This window comes from Oncorhynchus nerka, linkage group LG2 (assembly GCF_034236695.1).
Source record: "Oncorhynchus nerka isolate Pitt River linkage group LG2, Oner_Uvic_2.0, whole genome shotgun sequence".
Lineage (NCBI taxonomy): Eukaryota > Metazoa > Chordata > Actinopteri > Salmoniformes > Salmonidae > Oncorhynchus > Oncorhynchus nerka.
In genome coordinates this window covers 49069263-49084167 of record NC_088397.1, presented here as the reverse complement: position 1 = coordinate 49084167, position 14905 = coordinate 49069263, and the positions used below count along the sequence as shown (strand labels likewise).

Genomic DNA, 14905 nt, shown 5'->3' with positions numbered 1-14905 from the left:
GTGGCTGCCGCAGGTCTGAAGCTCCACCCCGAGAAGTGCCACTTCATGAGGAGAGAGGTGTCCTTCTTGGGCCACCGAGTGGGGAAGGAGGGGATCAGCACCATGGAGGACAAGGTCGGGGCTGTCAGAGACTGGCCCACCCCCACCGACCAGCGTCAGCTGAAGAGCTTCCTGGGCCTGGCCTCGTACTACAGGAGGTTTGTACGGGGCTTCTCAAGCGTTGCTGCTCCACTGAACCGCCTGCTGCCGAAGGACAAGGCTTTCACTTGGACAGTGGTGTGAGGAGGCGTTCAACACCCTCAAACGTGCACTGATCGAGGCCCCCGTGCTCACCCCCCCTGACCTCACCTTGCCCTTTATCCTGGACACAGACGCGAGCAATGTGGGCATGGGTGGGGTGCTGGCCCAGGTGGGGCCAGAGGGGGAGAGAGTGGTGGCGTACTTCAGCAAAACATTTGACAAACATGAGCGCCGCTACTGTGTCACCCGGCGGGAGCTCTTGGCTGTTGTGGCTTCCGTCAAACACTTCAAGTACTACCTGGGTGGTCTGCCCTTTACTGTAAGGACTGACCACTCTGCTCTCCAGTGGCTCATGTCTTTCAGAGAGCCAGAGGGGCAGGTGGCACGCTGGTTGGAGGAGCTTCAGCCGTATGACTTCACGGTGGTGCACAGGGCAGGGGCACGCCACTCCAACGCCGACGCCATGTCCCGTCGGCCCTGTACTGCAGACGGCTGCCGCCACTGTGAACGGAGAGAGGGACGGGAGAGAGAGCTGCGGGCAGAGGAGGGTGTCTGTGCCACAGTGTGTCGGGCGAGCGGGCCTGTCTGCTGTGAGCTGCAGACTGTCGGCGTGGCTGAATGGCGGCAGCAGCAGGGACGGGACACAGACCTACAGCCAGTGCTACAGTGGGTAGAGGCGCAGGTGAGGCCACCATGGGAAGAGGTGACAGCGCTCTCACTCGCGACCAAAGGGTTGTGGTCGAAGTTTGAGAGACTGCGGCTGGCTGATGGCGTGCTACAGCGGGCATGGAAGGAGTCAGCTACGGGAGAGGAGAGGTGGCAGGTGGTGGTCCCAAAAGCATTGCGGGAGGCTGTGCTCAGAGTACTCATGGGGGGGTGGGGACTGGACACTTTGGGGTCACAAAAACACTGCGCCGTCTCCGTCAGGGCTTCTACTGGGGCAGCACAAGAGGGATGTGGAGGACTTTGTCGCCGCTGTGACAACTGCACAGCGAGAAGGGGCCCCCCAGGCCGCTCTTGTGCTCAGCTCCAACAGTTCCCAGTGGGGGCTCCCATGGAGAGGGTGGGAGTGGATGTAGTTGGGCCGTTCCCCACCACAGACAGTGGAAACCGCTGGGTGCTCACGGCCATGGACTATTTCACAAAATGGCCCGAGGCCTATGCTCTGCCTGACCAGGAGGCAGAGACCATCGTCGACGCCCTGACAGCGGGGATGTTCAGCAGGTTTGGAGCTGCAGAGTCCATCCACAGCGACCAAGGCAGAAACTTTGAGTCCCGTGTGTTCGCCACCATGTGTGAGAGGCTGGGTATGCACAAGACCCGCACTACTCCTCTCCATCCTCAAAGTGATGGCCTTGTGGAGCGCTTCAACAAAACGCTTGGACAGCAGCTGGCCATCGTCTCTTCCAAACACCAGCGTGACTGGGACAAGCACCTGCCTATGGTCCTCATGGCATGCCGCTCCGTCCAAGACTCCACCTCCTGCACGCCTGCCCTCCTCATGCTGGGGAGAGAGATCCGCACCCCTGCGGAGATGGCGTTTGGTCGGCCCCTGGATAGCCCTCATGTTCCTCCGGGGCCGGAGTATGCCCGGAGACTCCAGGACCGCCTGGAGACAGCCCACACCTTCGCCAGAGAGCAGCTGGTGAATGCAGGTGTGAGGCAGAAAAGGAACTATGACGTGCACACCCGGGGAAGGCACTTTGTGGCTGGGGAGCTGGTCTGGGTCTACAGCCCCCTAAGGAAAAAGGCAGATGCCCCAAGTTGGACAGTCACTGGGTGGGACCCTGCAGTGTCCTGGAGAGGGTAGGGAGGTTGTGTACCGGGTGCAGCTTCCTCCCAGGGGGAGAAAGGTGGCACTGCACCGGGACAGGTTAGCCCCATACAGAGGGGCCTCTTCTCCCCAAACCCCAGGAACCCCCACAATTCCCCTCTCTGGCAATGACATTCTCCAGGCACCCACCCTCAGGTGCCACAGAAAAGGCTCCAGACAGCCCACTCCCCTGTCTCCCCCTGTGTCACCGTGTGGTTCCCCAGAGCCACGGACTGTATTACCCGTTCCCGCTTCCTTGTCCCCCATATCCCTGCCTTCATCCCCTGGTTCCCAGAGGGGCACTCTGCGACCATCACGGCCACGCAGGCAAAGGAGACCTCCGGGTCGCTTCAGAGACTTTGTTTGTTCCTCGGGGACGAGGGACTTTGTGGTGGGGGGGCTGTGTAGCGACCCGCACAGACAGCTGTGTGTTATGTGTTAGGCTAGGAGGTGGTTGTGTTGTACTGACCAGTACCCGGTGTTCGCGGGGTCCGACATGTCAATCAACCTGCTATCTGCCAATCACGGGAATGCCTGGAATGTTCTGATGCCGGGCATCCTGGTGGTTGGCGGAGTGGCGTGGAGGGGGGTTGGGCAGGGGGGTGGAGCATTGGAAGTTAAGACCAGGTTCAGCTTTTGTTCTCTCTCTTACGTCTGGGCTTCACAAGAGAAGGTCACGATTGGCTTGTGGGTTATCTGTCATCTTTTTGGCGTGTGCTACGGCCCAAACAGTAGCCTGTGTAAAGTTGGTTTAATAAACCGTCAATTCGCAAACTCAAGCCTCTGTCTGGACAATTGTTCATTTATGATCTAGTCAGGTCATTACAATATATATACACTGCTCAAAAAAATAAAGGGAACACTTAAACAACACAATGTAACTCCAAGTCAATCACACTTCTGTGAAATCAAAATGTCCACTTAGGAAGCAACACTGATTGACAATACATTTCACATGCTGTTGTGCAAATGGAATAGACAACAGGTGGAAATTATAGGTAATTAGCAAGACACCCCCAATAAAGGAGTGGTTCTCCTGGCTGATGTTTTGGTCACTTTTGAATGCTGGCGGTGCTTTCACTCTAGTGGTAGCATGAGACGGAGTCTACAACCCACACAAGTGGCTCAGGTAGTGCAGCTCATCCAGGATGGCACATCAATGCGAGCTGTGGCAAGAAGGTTTGCTGTGTCTGTCATCGTAGTGTCCAGAGCATGGAGGCGCTACCAGGAGACAGGCCAGTACATCAGGAGACGTGGAGGAGGCCGTAGGAGTGCAACAACCCAGCAGCAGGACCGCTACCTCCGCCTTTGTGCAAGGAGGAGTAGGAGGAGCACTGCCAGAGCCCTGCAAAATGACCTCCAGCAGGCCACAAATGTGCATGTGTCTGCTCAAACGGTCAGAAACAGACTCCTTGAGGGTGGTATGAGGGCCCGACGTCCACAGGTGGGGGTTGTGCTTACAGTCCAACACCGTGCAGGACGTTTGGCATTTGCCAGAGAACACCAAGAGTGGCAAATTCGCCACTGGCGCCCTGTGCTCTTCACAGATGAAAGCAGGTTCACACTGAGCACATGTGACAGACGTGACAGAGTCTGGAGACGCCGTGGAGAACGTTCTGCTGCCTGCAACATCCTCCAGCATGACCGGTTTGGCGGTGGGTCAGTCATGGTGTGGGGTGGCATTTCTTTGGGGGGCCGCACAGCCCTCCATTTGCTCGCCAGAGGTAGCCTGACTGCCATTAGGTACCGAGATGAGATCCTCAGACCCCTTGTGAGACAATATGCTGGTGCGGTTGGCCCTGGGTTCCTCCTAATGCAAGACAATGCTAGACCTCATGTGGCTGGAGTGTGTCAGCAGTTCCTGCAAGAGGAAGGCATTGATGCTATGGACTGGCCCGCCCGTTCCCCAGACCTGAATCCAATTGAGCACATCTGGGACATCATGTCTCACTCCATCCACCAACGCCACATTGCACCACAGACTGTCCAGGAGTTGGCGGATGCTTTAATCCAGGTCTGGGAGGAGATCCCTCAGAAGACCATCCGCCACCTCATCAGGAGCATGCCCAGGCGTTGTAGGGAGGTCATACAGGCACGTGGAGGCCACACACACTACTGAGCCTCATTTTGACTTGTTTTAAGGACATTACATTAAAGTTGGATCAGCCTGTAGTGTGGTTTTCCACTTTAATTTGAGTGTGACTCCAAATCCAGACCTCCATGGGTTGATAAATTTGATTTCCATTGATAATTTGTGTGTGATTTTGTTGTCAGCACATTCAACTATGTAAAGAAAAAGGTATGTATTAAGAATATTTCATTCATTCAGATCTAGGATGTGTTATTTTAATGTTCCCTTTATTTTTTTGAGCAGTGTATATTACCACCTTTTTCTCCTCAATTTCACGATTATCCAATTGCGATCCATTTACGATCTTGTCCCATCACTGCAACTCCCCAACCTTGCTCGGGAGAGGCGAAGGTCAAGTCATGTGTCCTCTGAAAACATGACCCGCCAAACTACGGTTCTTAACACCCGCCCACTCAACCCGGAAGCCAGCTGCACCAATGTGGAGGAGGAAACACTGTTCAACTGACGATTGAAGTCAGCCTGCAGGCGCCCTGGACCACCACAAGAAGTCGCTAGAGTGCAATGAGCCCATTAAAGCCCCCGCCCCTGGCCAAACCCTCCCCTAACCCGGACAACGCTGGGCCAATTGTACGCTTCCCTATGGGACTCCCGGTCACGGCTGGTTGTGACACAACCTGGGATCGAACCCGGGTCTGTAATGGCGCCTCATGCAGTGCCTTAGACTGCTGCACCACTCGGGAGTCTAGCATCGTTATTTCTAACCATAAATCCTCACGTTCTGACTTTCCAGATCGTAAACTACACAAAACTGATGCAGAGTCCCAACATATTACTACTCTTCTTGGTTGTACCTCCTCTACCTATTGGAATCCAACAATTATCGCAGCCATTTCTGTTGAATATACAGATAAGTCATGTGTTAGTGTCTTGCATAGATTAACATCGAACTCAGGAATAAACACACCTGTTCTTGTCTTCCCATACATGGCATCATTTGAACCATCTACAAGAAAAGAATAAAACTGATTAATAATATATTGATCCACTATTGTTTCTACGTTACCTTCTTCACACCACTGTTTATTTTTCTTCGATCAGGCTAAGAACAACATGTGGTCTTGTATAAAACCACACCACTTCCTCTCTGTCAGCAGTCAGTCTGTAACATCAGCCAGGAAAGGAAGCCAGCTCATGTCGTGTTCAAATCAACTTGAAACTCAGAAGTCTCTGACTTCAGTGCGTTCAAGACAACTGGGAATTTGGATGGTCATCCAACTCGAAATTCCAACCCAGGAATTCGGGAACTTACTGACCTGAAGATCACTGACGTCATAAGTTGAGTTCCCAGTTGTCTTTGAAAGCACCAGTATCCTAATCCACCAGGTACATTTATGTCAGGGGAGAACAACTCATTGTCAGGGGAGCAAACAGAAAACAGGATCCCCCATTATAGTGGAGGGGGAAATGGCAATCTTCATGATCAAGCTTTGAGTAAATAAATACACATTTCGAAGACAATCATAGTACCAATAATTGCTAATATTACACCCGATGTATATCCTGCTATTGCTGCACTAGAGGCCACACAAGCTCACAAAACGCAACACTCACTATCGAGTTCCAAACTGCCTCTGGAAGCAACGTCAACACAATAACTGTTTGCCGGGAGCTTCATGAAATGGTTGCAACACTCACTATCGAGTTCCAAACTGCCTCTGGAAGCAACGTCAACACAATAACTGTTTGCCGGGAGCTTCATGAAATGGTTTTCCATGGCCGAGCAGCGACACACAAGCCTAAGAACACCATTTGCAATGCCAAGCGTTGGCTGGAGTGGTGGTAAAGCTCTCCGCCATTGGAATCTGGAGCAGTGGAAACACGTTCCCTGGAGCAATGAATCCCGCTTCACTATCTGGCAAGTCGACTGACGAACTTTGGTGGAGGAGGAATAATAGTCTGGGGCTGTTTTTCATGGTTCCGGCTAGGCCCAATAGATCCAGTGAAGGGAAATCTTAACGCTACAGCATACAATGACATTCTAGATGATTCTGTGCTTCCAACTTTGTGGCAGCAGTTTGGGGAAGGCCCTTTCCTGTTTCAGAATGACAATGACCTTGTGCACAAAGCGAAGTCCATACAGAAATGGTTTGTAGAGATTGGCGTGTAAAAACGTGACTGGCCTGCACAGAGCCCTGACCTCAACCCCATCGAACACCTTTGGGATGAATTAGAACTCCAACTGCAAGTCAGGCCTAATCGCACAACATTAAAATCATCCAACCTCATTAAATCTGAATGGAAGCAAGTCCCCGCAGCAATGTTCCAACATCTAGTAGAAAACCTTCCAAGAAGGGTGGAAACTGTTATAGCAGGAAAGGGGGGACCAACTCCATATTAATGCCTATAATTTTAGAATGAGATGTTCGACGAGCAGGTGTCCACGTACTTTTGGTCATGTAGTGTATTTGCAACTGCTTGGATAAAAAACATCTTGGTCGACCAACAGCCTATTGACCAAACAGTAGACCAGTCGACTAAATGGGGTCAGCCCTAAATGTAACTATCATTTATTGTTGCCATCGGTGCATTTCTTACAAATAACCTGTCGGTCCGTCTTTAAAGCCAATGGGACTGTCATCAAACGCTTTTAGCTCTTGCTTTTTTACTCATTGTATTGATGAATTTCATCATCGACAATACTTCGCAAACTCAATGTGCAATCAAATGTTATATGAATGCTTCCTTCCAGGGAAACCGAGGTCTGTCCTCAGCTAGGTGCTCACTTGGATTTATGCCAAGCTTTGACTCAGTGCCAGTGCCTAGTCATTACTTGATTACTTTATTGTATCACTATGATAACGCTATGATGTCCAATGTGTAAGACGAGTGTGAGACATCTCATCTCCTGTGTTTACTCTAGTGCCCCTTACATCTATGGTAAACACCGGGTAACAACTCAGGGGAGTGTTTTGAGCAGCTCCAGTACCAAGGGGTCCTGAGGATGGATACATGTGATGAGGTGGAGGTCAAGGTGCCAGTCGATATGATATACACAGATGTCCCGGACAGAGTGATTGAAGTGCTGCAGGACATCTACCCAGCCGCTAGCCAACTAGAGCAAGAGCTTCTCCAGAGTGTCTCTGCCAGAGCCATTGTAAAAGCGGTCGTGCAGCAGATCAATGCAGCTCTGTCTAGGGCCCTCCAAATAACCTGCTTAGATCGTAATTACTTGCTATGGTGGGATCTGCCAAGCACCATAGCGAAGATGGGTTGGCAGCTGTTGAGGGCCATGGAGTTCCTTTGATCACCCCTTCAGCAGACATCTGTGGAAATGAGGAAGGAAGTAGACCATTCAAATGTCGTTCTAACATTTTCCTTTGTGTCATGTCAGTGAAACTGAGGAGTATCTCCAAAGGGATTAAACAGAGTAACAAGGGAGCACAACAAGAGCACAGGCTACTTGTTGAACTGCCATCTTATAGCAAGAGTCAGCAGAGGAAGCTGGGTCTAGTACAGTTTCTGAACCCTCTAGGGAGATCACTGAGGTCAGGGAAGTCCTTCAGTCAGAATCAGACGATCCTCTACCATTGGGGCAATGCTCTACAACGTTGGGTTCATGCCGCAGGAAGGACGTGTTGATAAAGGCTTGTCCAAGGCTTGTTCCAGGACAACTTCTTTAGCACCACTTTCTCAATTGATGAGACCCAGAAGACTGTCGCTACTATGAGCACTTCTGGAAGTGACAGGGGTACTAGCATTATCACTACCCCAGAAACCCCACTGCAGAGTCTGCACCACCAGGAAGGAGGTCTCTTCAGAGAAAAGAGTGGCCGAAAGTGACAGAAACAGCCTTGCAACCTGGTCAGATGCAGAGGGATTTAGTACTGCAGAAATGGCTGTATTGGAGCTAATGGAGAGGATGGTGCTCAGCCTGGAGGATGTAGCATCCGGAGCCTGGAGAGCCTCCTCTCCTCTAGTTGTCTCCGTCCTCACACTGACAATTTAGTCGACCAGCTGCACGATCTTTTGACTGTAAACTGCCGAAGTCCAAAATAACAGGGGAACTCAAGGGAGTGTTTTCTATAGATGGCATATGCTCTCACCGAGAGATCTACACTCAACAAAAATATAAATGCAACATGTAAAGTTTTGGTCCCATGTTTCATGCACACACAAAAAAATCCCAGAAATGTTTCATATGCACAAAAAGCTTATTTATTTCAAATGTTGTGCACAAATTTGTTTCCATCCCTGTTAGTGAGAAGCTCTCCTTTGTCAAGATAATCCATCCACCGGACAGGTGTGGCATATCAAGAAACTGATTAAACACCATGATCATTACACAGGTGGTGTAATGTGCTGTGGACAATAAAATGCCACTTTACAATGTGCAGTTTTGTCACACAAAATAATGTCTCAAGTTTTGAGGGAGCGTACAATTGGCATGCTGACTGCAAGAATGTCCACCAGAGCCGTTGCCAGATAATTTAATGTTAATTTCTCTACCATAAGCCGCCTCCAATGTTGTTTTAGAGAATTTGGCAGTACATCCAACCAGTCTCACAACCACAGACCCTGTGTAACCACACCAGCCCAGGACCTCCATATCAAGCTTCTTCACCTGCACCTTCACCTAAGGAATTTCTTTCAATTGACTGATTTGCTTATATGAACTGAAACTCTGTCAAATCTTAGAATTTGTTGCATGTTGCGTTTATATTTTTGTTCAGCATAGCCTAATAAAATAATCCCCATAAAAATCTGCCAGTTTTAAGCAAGCGATATTCATTTCTTTTTTTCATTGGATGCATCTCAATCCACCACATCGGCCTATGTAACAATTCCGCATCTGTGGTGAAAGGTGGCAGAGCTAGAACGGTGTCAGACCATGAAACATCCTGAAAATCAGTCTTCTCACAAAGTCGTCTGTAGTGTCCAAACAGTTTAGCCTAAATGTAGTTAAATTACTTTTAAAAAATTGTATTATATATATATTTTGTGCGACAAAAATGTCCCGGTTTTTTCATTTAAAAAATCTGGTCACCTCAATCTATGTTTATTTCTGAGGCTACCATATACATATTGAAGTATACAGATTTGCAATGATTCTCTTGAGATATGCATGGTAAACCCACAAATAACAGAACCAAATATTTATTATAACATCCAAACTGATGCCACATGTTAACAATTAACTCCCCATTCATATATTTCAGGGAATGATTTATCTATCATTGCCTTGAAAGTCCTAGCCTATTTGCATTTTTTTTGTCTTTATTTGCATTGTTCATTTCTGCATGAGATACAATAATAGCTTTACAAATACAATTACAAAGTAATCGAAGGGCCAATGCATTAGGGGTGCATTTGAACAAAGTGGGCGGGAGAAGTTTGGTTCTTTTGGGTGGCAGCAAATGTAGAATCTGAATGTCCTAGAGGAAGTTGTCATCACTGGAGACATAGGAGAAGCCAGTGAAAGCATTTGGGCTGTTGGTTGATAAGTTGGAGAATTCAGGGGTAACCCCCACAGAGCCTGACACCATCTCTTTGGTGAATTCTGGATCAATATGCTGCATGTCTGCTGGGCCATTCTGTTGGGACAAAAGGTTTAGCACAGCAGAAAACACTGAATAAATGTTATATGTTATGGATCGAAATTAGACGAAAAACAATACTGAAATCAAATTTGTTTTACACACTTACCACGTTGGGGTTGTACGGAGGTTTGATTCTCCGATGGTAAAGGTCATCCCAGTTTATCGGCGAGAAAAAAGTATGGTTTTTAACTTCGAGCTGCATGTGAAAGACAAAAAGATTTTAAGGCTCAATGCAGCCATTTTTATCTTGATATCATATCATTTTCTGGGTAACAATTAAGTACCTTTCTGTCATCGTTTTCCTTTCAATTAGCAAAAAAAACTATTTCTCAAGCAACAATTTGGCTTGGACTGTCTGGGGGTGGTCTGAGTGAGGGGCCTAGTTGGAGGGGCCTAATTGGAAGGATATGTAACCTGAAAACTAGCTGTTATTGGCAGGGAGGTTTGAAACTCTCTTTGTTATTCGTCTATTAACTCATACTGCCTGCCAGGCACGTGGACTGTGGTTTATGAGTCAACCCACGTATCACTATCAGAGGACACCTGGACCACCTATTGAGATGTGCCTTTTGTTAAAGATGCAATCCTGTATTTTAAGGGCTTACAAACATTTGTTTTTGTAGGATGTAACATATCATATGAAATGGATGATGTTGTACACAATTGTGCCCAAGTTTCGGGGACCCGTTTTGCCTCGTTGGCACTACTTTCAAAACTACTGGCTGAACTTCTACAAAAGCTCTGGAGCATCCCTTTAAGTAAATCCGATGATAAATGAGGTTCTAGTGATTCTAGAGTGGGTCTGTGTGTATGTGTCTGCACGTGCGTTAACTCTAGGAAAGAGAGAGAAAGTAGACTGTCCGGTGAGGACATCCTCATCCTGCGTATTGTGACAAGTTCACTCACGAAGTCTGCGATAGCACCCAGCCTGCGATGCTGGTCTTTCTGTAGGAGGCCCATCAGCAGGTCACACGCCACAGAGCTGGCCCCCCCTGGCACACTCAAGGGCCTGTGGAGGATGTTGTCGTACATCTCAGACATATCCTGGCTATAGAAGGGGGGCTGGAAGGAACAGAGGACAAAATGAGTTGATACCCACAATGAGGTGTGGCCAACTTGGTTTGGAGAATGATAAATACATTACTATAGTACGCAGAACCATAATTCATTACAGCAAAGTGCACGTGACTAGGCCTTTCAGAGGGTATGCTCACCAGCCCATATATCATCTCATAAAGTACAGTTCCCAGACACCACCAGTCTACCGTGTGGTCATAGGGCTGCTGTTTCAACACCTCCGGAGCCAAATACTACAGAGCAAAAGGCGGTGTCAGTGGATACAGTGACTAAGGGAAATGGGGGGACTGTAGGATATACAATAGAAATCAAAACTTACCTCTGGGGTTCCACAGAAAGTGGAGGTGGTGGACTCCGGGTCTATCCCCTCTTTACACAAGCCAAAGTCAGTCAACACAACATGGCCCTGGAGAAGGTCCAAATCAAAACATCAGGGTGACCTTGTTCAACCCACGGAGAACTAATATAACGATAGTCGTGAATTCATGATATACATACACTTACCTCAGAGTCTAACAGTACATTTTCAGGCTTCAAGTCTCTACAACAGAGAAAATTGTGTTTTTTTTTTAAACAGAGAACCTTCTGTACAGCCTAAAGGCACTGCTGACAGAATGACCTTCCATAAAGGGAGCATAGGAAACCAGCAGAGAACATGTGGGTTTACTGTGAATGACCTGTGAATCCTGTTAAGTGGGTGAGACTTAGTTGTCAACATTGTTGAGAGGGTGTAACTGACCTGTAAACAATGTTGTGCGAGTGTAAGTAGCCGATGGCACTGGCCAACTCAGCCGTGTAGAAGCGAGCCCTTGGCTCTGAGAAGCAGTGCTCTCTCTGAAGGTGATAGAAAAGCTACAGTAGAATATCAAAAGTAGAAGGAAATTAAATATTTTTTTTTATCTCTTGTACAATTTTTTTTTTAAAGAGCCTATGTCTTTACTCCGTACATTACCTCTCCTCCATTGACGTAATCCATGACAAAGTAGAGCTTCTCTGGTGTCTGGAACGAGTAGTGGAGCCCCACCAGGAAGGGATGTTTCATACTCTTGAGCAGCACATTCCTCTCTGCCATGATGTTCTTTTGCTTCACATGGAAGAATCCAGTGGCAAATAAATACAGCAATTGTGAATCATTATTGTTAAACCGACTCCTATCGACGGCATGTTTAGTATGTTTCAAAAAGAAAATCTACTGTTATATTCGGAATTATGTGAAACTCTGCGTGGAACCTCTTTTTTCCTCAGTATGATTTTTTTCTGCAGCACTTTCACAGCATAGAACTTGTTGTCGGATTTCAGTTTGGCAAGAAGAACCTGGGGACACAACAACATTGATTAATAATAAGGTAATAACACAAAGTAAAGTATATAAATTGTTGGTTAAACACCAACAGCATTTTCTTTTTGTCAATTTAGAGAGCACTGCCAAAGATGACCATACCTTCCCAAATGTTCCTTTCCCAATTATAGCCAGGATTTCAAAGTCTGATGGCTTGGCACTAAAACGTAAGAGGGAATGGTGTGGGAGAAAGAGGGAAATGGCTTTAGTAGCAAACTGTACAATAGTATACAGTGTGTCTTTAGATTTTAAAATGTATAGGCAAGGCGTTGCTGGTATCTCTTTGTTCTGTGGAAAGCCTTTCCATGTCACCCCCAGATATCACCAATAACAGTGTAGTTGCCAAAATAGTGACACATCCTCGGGGTTCTGTCAACAAGTTAAATCATGTCAATAACAGAGGATCTGCTATATATATTGTGAGGTGAGAACCATGATAAAGCCTGGGAGGGTCATCTCTCGATCAGACCGCATGCTGGTGTTGATAACAATAACATCATTGTTGTGATGTTTCCTCTGTCAATGACTATCCACTGAGTGTTGGCTATATGCTGCAGGTGGTGGATTACAGAAAATAGCTAGAGAGAGACATGGGTTTACTAATTCCCTCTGGCGTCAGCGGCCTGCCCTTAATCGCTTCCTTTACACTAGTTCCTGCCTGAACTTGCTTTACCTCTCAACTTAGTTTCCAATTGGCTCTTTCACCCCCCGTTGCTGTAAATGAGAACGATTTCTCAGTCAATTTACCTGGTACAAAATGGGTTAAATAACAATTAATTACTAACTTGTATAAAAAATATATATCACTAATTATTATGTGTGTTTAGTGTTCACTTCTTACCCATTTGCAACATCTACAGACAGTATTTAAATATTTGCATTAGACAATCATGACCTGAAGTGTGGACTGCAACAGTGATCCGAGTGTGTGCATCCACATTGCTTATTATCATAAAGCCTGGTTACTCACTGGTGATTGTGTGAGTGACCAAGGTTGACGTCAATGGAGTTTGCTGATTGAAGCTGTGAAGCAATTTGAGGAGACAATATTATTGTGCTAAATGGTTTGAAGTGAACAATATGCCATGTTCACTGATTCGATTGATTGTAGAGGGGACAAATAATAGGTATACAAATGAGGAACCATCACACACCCATGTCATTTTGTGAAAATAAAAGTGATTGGAAAATATACATTCAAATATACCTGACTCCAATTATCCATGTCTCTTTTCTGTGCCTATCAGCGTGGGAGTCAAAGGCATTTGAACAGAAATTGATTATTTATTTGTACCATCAAATATGAGTGAGCTCAAAATAACTTATACATTTTTTTTAAATACTGACTTGAAACCTAGACACTCATTGCTAGAAATCAATAAAAGTCAGCAGTATACAATTTTTTTTTTACAAAATGTAACTGTAAAATAAACAATACATGAGCATTAAGTTGGTCAAGGATCTTACCCTCTTGTGTGTAGAGGACTTTTTTTCCTCAGGTGTTCTCAGGTAGGCTATTGGTATTCTGTCCTCGCAAGAATCTAGAATAACCTACAGCTTATTTTCAAGTCTCAGATAAATATGTATCTTTGGCCAAGTCTTATGTCCAAAAATCTACGAGAAAACAGCGTAAATTCAGAGAAGATTCTCGGGTATGTAAAAGTGTAAGAAATGGATTGATGCTGGACATCCAGAGCACTGACGCAAACTCGTTTGCACACAACAGGTTGTATCACTGTAAACAAGTACTACGCAAACCCACATGGGTTTGTAGTTTGATACGCTCAAACTACTAATTCAAAGGTGCATTCACCAAGAGGGCCCAGGAATGTAATACTGTAGCTTAGTTGTCTCAACATATTTCCTTTTGAAACAAACCAAACTGCACATATTATTTGACACACTGCGTGTCCGCACACATTTTATTGCAATTAATTAGGTACATCGTATTATGGTGACCATTTCAAATAAGACAGTCAAAGCCAAACATGTCAAGACTGTTTATAAACATGAGTGTTTAACACATTTTTTATTTAAGACTTATTTCCACCCCTAAATCAGATATCTCAGAGCAAACAGTGACATGATTCCCCATACGTCTTCTTTGAAAATAGCCAATACACCATAGTAATGCTGTATGTCAGGCAATACTCAAATGCTCAAAGGACAACTGTCTAGACTATACAGACAGCATCAACTACACCAATAGGAAAGAAACCAATAAATAAACCAACAAACCTGCCAAATGTATAAACTAGCTAAATTAATCAAAACATTTCAGAGAAAGTAACTGAATCATAGGGAGAACAATTTATATGGGAAAAGATTGTTGGGTCTTCATTTCCTTCTATTTTAGATTTGTCAAGATAGGTAGATGGCAAGGTATTATTTTAATGCCATAGCAATCACGATTTGATAATGGAATACCAGAGATTCAATGAAGCAACGCAGACGGTGTTGACATTTAAAATTAGAAGTAAGAATTTATTTCCTCTTGAAAGACCAACATCAACCAGTATCTTTAACATGACGCATAAGCAATCTCAGAAAGATAAGGAAACTGAGAACAACTCGGGAGTGACGCAGCGGTCTAAGGTACTGCATTTCAGTGCTAGAGGCATCACTACAGACCCTGGTTCGATTCCAGGCTGTATCACAACTGGCCGTGATTGGGAGTCTCATAGGGCAGCGCACAATTGGCCCAGCGTCGTCCGGGTTCGGGCTTGGCCGGGAGTAGGCAGTCATTG

General features: G+C 46.3%; 1 protein-coding gene across 2 annotated transcripts; it reads right to left on the bottom strand.

The window, feature by feature from the left end:
* Window positions 1–9398: 9398 nt before the first annotated feature.
* LOC115136862 (serine/threonine-protein kinase Sgk2-like) lies at window positions 9399–13881 on the bottom strand. 2 transcript variants are annotated; one of them, XM_029672727.2, is made up of 13 exons: window positions 13626–13881; window positions 13366–13398; window positions 13129–13181; window positions 12261–12318; window positions 12050–12133; window positions 11772–11903; window positions 11559–11653; window positions 11324–11360; window positions 11139–11225; window positions 10957–11052; window positions 10649–10804; window positions 9849–9938; window positions 9399–9736 (listed from the first exon to the last, which is right to left on the bottom strand). In XM_029672727.2, exons 2-13 carry the CDS (start codon window positions 13381–13383, stop codon window positions 9578–9580), a joined length of 1065 nt encoding a protein of 354 aa, XP_029528587.1. In that variant the 5' UTR covers window positions 13384–13398; window positions 13626–13881; the 3' UTR covers window positions 9399–9577. The 2 variants fall into 2 exon arrangements, with proteins under 2 accessions (XP_029528587.1, XP_029528577.1); XM_029672717.2 differs by having other exon boundaries at window positions 11559–11671; window positions 13626–13880.
* Window positions 13882–14905: the final 1024 nt, after the last annotated feature.